Source organism: Notothenia coriiceps, unplaced genomic scaffold (genome assembly GCF_000735185.1).
Source record: "Notothenia coriiceps isolate Sejong01 unplaced genomic scaffold, NC01 NC01_scaffold00029547, whole genome shotgun sequence".
NCBI classification, from domain to species: Eukaryota; Metazoa; Chordata; class Actinopteri; order Perciformes; family Nototheniidae; genus Notothenia; species Notothenia coriiceps.
The window spans coordinates 6,315-12,085 of NW_011362248.1; the positions used below are offsets into that span (position 1 = coordinate 6,315).

The following is a 5,771-nucleotide window of genomic DNA, read 5'->3' on the forward strand; positions in this document are numbered from 1 at the left end:
TGAAAAGTTACTTAAACATTTTTTCTTAATGTTCTAAAATTGTTTGGGCCCCCGTGATGAGGGTGTTTGGGGTGGCCAATAGGGCCACCCCCCAGCTCCGCCACTGGCTGCAGCTGCAGAAGTATCAGCAGCTGACAACAATGACATCACCAGCAGTGATATGAAATGGATGATGTTTCAGGTTTTTGTCCGCTTTAAGGTGGTGGTAAATGTATGCTGTCGCAACAACAACAACAACAACAACAACAACAACAACAACATTCCCATCCCCATTTCCATTTCATTCCCCATCTGGACTAAGCCCCGGATCTCCTACAATCCTAAATCCGCCCCTGATCAGGACTGTTTTAGGCATATGATAGCTATGTGATTACCATGATGATTCAGCCTCTATGGAGATAGACATATGACAAGCATGATCATCATGAACTAAACATTGTATTTTGAGAAAAAAAGTCTGAACTTTGAGATTTTGAAAAAAGCCAACATTTTTTTTTTCTTTCAGAATTTTGAGATTTTCAGAAAAAGTCAGAATTTTGAGATTGTCAGAAAAAGTCAGAATTTTGTATGATTTATAGAATAACCGGCATTCCTCCATCTTGTGACTGTGTAACTCCCTCTCTTGGACATCAGCATGTGAAGGACACTGTTCAGGAACTAGTTGATGCTCTGTATGTGATGACTACTTCCATTCTGGAGAGGATCAGAAATACTTGGATCCTGAGATTGAAGCTCAAGCCGGTGACGAGTGATATTTGTCTAACAGTGACTATGAAGAAAAGATCCTTCTCCGATGTTTTACCTTTCCTTTATTCCGTTATTCCTGTGGTGCAGACCTCGTTACTGCTCACATATTACATTACATTTAGCGGACGCTTTTATCCAAATCAACGTACAATAAGTGCAATAAACCTTAAAGATTCAAACTAAGGACAACGAGAAAAGTGCTCAGTTCAAACTCTTACTTTGCTACTTTATTTACTTTTTGGCAAGGTAAAAGCGAAACGAAAGGAAGATGTCACAATAAAATGCACTTATAAACTACTAACCCAGATTTCCACTGAAACTTTAGAAACCCCAGATTTAACTGGACAAGGTTTTTTCTGGTTTAGGAAGCCTTAGCAACATTTTCTATATCATTTGATACCTTGGGAGAAGGGAGAGATGGGACAATGACATATTTTTGTATGTTCTTAGCAAGTCACGTTTTTATTGACACGTGAAAAGTCTGAAGATGTTATCCTTTGCTCAGATAAAATAGTATTTGTACCTCCATTTTTTCTGTTTCTGTGTCAAATCCGATGACATAAGCTTTGTGACATTAATCTGGGCTTGTTTATATTCCTACTTGGCGTAATGCCCTGTAAAAGGGGGTCACTGTGGCAGGAGAACATCTTAATCATTTTCTCATTCTGCTTTTAACCCACCACATAGTTGTATACAACAAAGAACACCACGGATAATAATATTGTATTAGTAATTTCTTTCCCCCTGCATTTACTCTACTCTGTTTTGCTGAGTAAAGGATTGTGTTGCCAGCAGCCAGGATCTTTCAGGCCTGATGCAACATTGTTACTTAATCGCAGGGTATATCAGAGTCCTCACTGAAGTCAATGGCAAACATCTCAGCGTATATAACTAATGCAGGAAGGTGCATAGGTGGATTATAACAGTGGCAACCTTCACATCTTGTTGTAAAAATAAGCCAATTTATCCTGAAGGTTTATTGTCACTTTCTTTTAAAGATGTTGACTTGAGCAGTGTGCAAGTTTTTCAGATTGAAACGAGTTGGCAACAAGAGAGTGTGTTGAATATCTAAAGGACTTGAATACATTGCTGTTGAAGTAAGCAAGAAAGTGGACTCTAAGTAGAAGCTGTCAAGTATATCTTCATGTGACAATGTCCCCATAAGTTCAGTTGTATTAAAGGTCCCCTATTATACTGTCTTTCATCAATATATTACAGGTATCAGATATATACAGAACATGTCTCTGATTGGCTGAAACACCAAACAGATCATTGCAGCATTACCCATAATCCCCTCTGTTTCAGCCCTGTTTCCAAAGTGCTGATTCTCTGGCAGTTACTTTAGATGAGAATAAGGAGCCCCTCCCCACGCCCCTCTGAGAGATATTTGGTTACAAAGAACACAATGGTGCTCTAGGAGGAGATTCAGGTTGGTTATTGGCTAATGGTTACTCAAGCCAAAACATCGTTATGACATCATAAAGTGGCCAAAATCTGATCAGCTCATTTTCAGACAGGTTTTTATAGAAATGGATCAGGACAAAAAGAGAGAGAATCTTTGTTCCTGAAACTTTCAGAATCTCTTTACACAGAGGGGACACATGTTGATGTAGAAGAGACATGAAGAAGAGGGGACACATGTTGATGTAGAAGAGACATGAAGAAGAGGGGACACATGTTGATGTAGAAGAGACATGAAGAAGAGGGGACACATGTTGATGTATAAAAGACTTGAAAAAGTGGATTTTGCATAATAGGTGACTTTTAATTCTATGCTCCTCCACAGATAGGACTTTGGAGCAGCGTGCCGCGGACCAACTTCACCCAGGAACAATGGACCACTCTGGGCTTCTGTGCTCAAACACACCGTCCGCTTCCTGGAACGGACCTAAGGGCTCCACCTTTTCTCCCGGAGTGTGGAACGAGCCTTACAATTACACTATGAACAAAGGCCCAGCCGTCCCGCCTAAACAGCACAGCATCATCGGATCGTCGGGGGGAAGGTCGCAGGACGGCGTGATGTTCGTGAATTCAGGACAATCAGGAGGGGGCTCACATTCCAGTTCATTCTCGTCCGTGACGATGCCTTCTGGGAGAGGAGGAGGGAATAACATGCCGGGGATTTCACTGGCGGCGGCGATGATGGGGAAGCGAAGCGAGACTGAAGGTGCGGTGGCGGATGGAGGAAGAGGAGGAGGAGGAGGGGGAGGAGGAGGAGGAGTTGGGGAGGGAGCAAGAGGGCGAGAGAGGTCGGCACGTTCAATAGCAGCGGCAAACGCTTTCAAGTTTCGTGAGCGTTCCCTTTCTACGCCCACAGATTCGGATTCTTTCTGCTTTTCAGAAATTGGTTTAGGACAGCCGGACGGGAGCGTCTTGCCGACAGGGAATGGGAATGCTATGGGAATAACAGACCACCAACAACAGCATCATCACTTCCTGGGTTTGGGTGAGAACTATGCGCTCAGATACCCTAGAGGGAGCTCCGAGGACAGCACCAGTACCACAGACACAATCTCCGTCACGGCTTCAGACTACAGCGCCGACGGTCGCTTGCGCCTACGCTCCCGCTCCATCTCGCTTAAGAAATCCAAGCGCAAGCCACCACCCCCTGTGAGGAGCGTCTCTCTAATGAAGAACCTTGGACAAGCTGAGGGGAGAATCCACCACGAAGGCGGACTTTACCGGGGTGGCCGGCCAAAGAGCCTGCACATCCCCAGGGATCTTTTCCCGGATTTCCAGCCAGATTTCCTACTTCCCAGTTCGTCCTGCTCTTCTAAACCAATGATTGTTGAGCGGGATATCGGCCATGGAGGCGCTGATGGACCTCCAAGTCTGGAAGTCCAAGCACCAGAGAGGGAGGGAGATACAGAACTGACCTTCCCCACTCACTGGCAGCTGGGGGACTGGAAGAATGACCCTTACAGGTAGGAAATAAAACAATACTTAAGTTTAGCAGTTTATTTGCCCGGTCCAGATGATCTTCCCGGTTATTGGACCTTCAGTATTCTCTAAGTTTTAATGCTAGAAATGCTCTCCTCTGTTCTCTTTTCTCCCTTCAGGTCTCTTTCAGGCTCAAGCACAGCAACAGGTACCACAGTGATTGAATGTATGAAAGTCAGAGGCAGTTCGGAATCCCTACTTGATTCTCCCTCAACCTCCAGAGCAACATCGCCCTCACAACTCTCCATGGAAACTGACATCAAAGCATTCTCGCCCTTCAAACCCCCAGGACTTATGTCGCCATCAAGTGGCTATTCCAGCCAATCAGAGACTCCCACCCCTACTATTCCACTCAGTCACATGGCAGGTCACGGGACATTAGGGTGTAAGTTGCGTCCGAAGATCCCGGAGAGGAAATCATCTCTTCCGTCGCCCAAGGACCCGTCTGCAAGGTCTAGATTGTCCTTTGAGATGCCTGGGAATGCACATCTAGAGCTGTCATCAATCAGGCCAAAGCCAAAGGCCAGCAGAAGACATTCGGACACCTCGACTGCAGCAAAACCCGGAAAAACCAGCTCCTCACAAGCCTTGCCTGTTGTTACCCAGAATGAACTAAAGACTATTCGACTGCGCTCTGTGTCTCGTGGTGACTTGGAGGACTGCCCTGATGGGGCGTCCGACACCATAGAAGAAGAACAGCATGGCCGTGACTTAGGGGAAGACCCCAGCCCGCCACCCACCCTACCGAAACCCAAACCCCCTGTCGCTGTCAAGCCCCCGTTGCCAAAACGGCCCATAAACCTACTCTTTAAGTCTTCTTCCCCTTCTTCCACTTCCCCCCAAGCTCTCGAATCACCTCCTGGCTCACCTGTGGATCGGCCTGTTCCCCTAGGCAACATCTACAAAGTCATGAGAAAACCCAAACCCAAAAGACCTTCACCACAAGCAACAAGTCCCTCTGTTCCACCAGATTATTCCACTTATGAACATTCATTCCTGCCCCAGTCCCTCTATGACCTCCCTCCTCTTCCGGACCCCCAGCCTCTTCTGGAAGACCCGGCGATGGAGCCCGATTTCGATGTTTACCCAGAGATTCGTCCTGGTCCTGGGGACGGAGGCTCACTCCCATCTCCCTGCAGTAACGAGGAGGGCCCAGAGCTCCAGGACAAGAGCAAGACCCTCCCTTCAAGAATGACAATCTCCTGTCTGTCAGAGCTGTCAGACAAAAAGAAACCCAAGGTGAGGAAGATATCTCTCAGAAAATGCTTTACTTTTCAAGATTCAAGGCTTTATTGTGCACATTAGCTACAGTGTAGATATGGCAATGAAAAACTTAAGTCACAGGGTCCTCCAACAGTGCAACATGAATATACATAGGACATAAAACTGTTACAACAGAAGAAACTGATAAAATAGTGCAAGAGAATGTTTTGAAATGTGCAAGTAAATACAAATAAAATAGAAATAGTGCGAAAAGAGTCTATATACAAGTAAATGAAATATGATATATGTGACCCGCTCTATCGAAATCAGTCGGAAGTCGCAACGGCTCATTTCAAAATAAACTTGGATTTGCGTAAAAAAATAATTCGGGGTTCGGGAGGTTTCTTTGATTTTAAATAAACAAAGTCTTGGCTTTCAGAATATGAAACTTGTATTTCCAAAATCACACGATAAATACATTTTTGAAGCTTGTAAAGGGCCGTCCCCCCTCCCTCCGCTGAATTTATGAATGTAAGGCGCATAGTAATCATAGATAACACGGCAGGGTCCGTGACAGTTTGTTTTCATCTGATTTCAATTAAACAAAGTCTCGGCTTTCAGAATATTAAACTTGTTTCGGCAAATTCAAGTGATAAATACAACTTTGATGCTTGTGACGGCATAATTACAAGTGGAGAACGGAGTAACTTTACGTCTCAGCAGGCATAACAACAGCCGGTGTTTCTCGTGAGGGTTTTCCCCGCGAAACAAACACAATACACACAAACGCAAAAATACACAAACACACACGTATAGAGAGGCGAAGTCACGCCCATCTACTTCCGGTCCATGGGACCCCGGAAGCGAAAAATTATACATTG

General features: G+C 45.0%; 1 protein-coding gene across 1 annotated transcript in view; it reads left to right on the forward strand.

Annotated features, from left to right (window-relative positions):
• The window catches only part of LOC104958948 (NHS-like 2), a 17,004-nt gene that overhangs the window by 5,140 nt on the left and 6,093 nt on the right, over window positions 1-5,771 (forward strand). Inside the window, exons 3-4 of the mRNA XM_010786783.1 lie at window positions 2,534-3,671; window positions 3,807-4,926. Coding sequence (XP_010785085.1) covers window positions 2,534-3,671; window positions 3,807-4,926 — 2,258 coding nt within the window. The remainder of the gene's footprint in view (window positions 1-2,533; window positions 3,672-3,806; window positions 4,927-5,771) is intronic.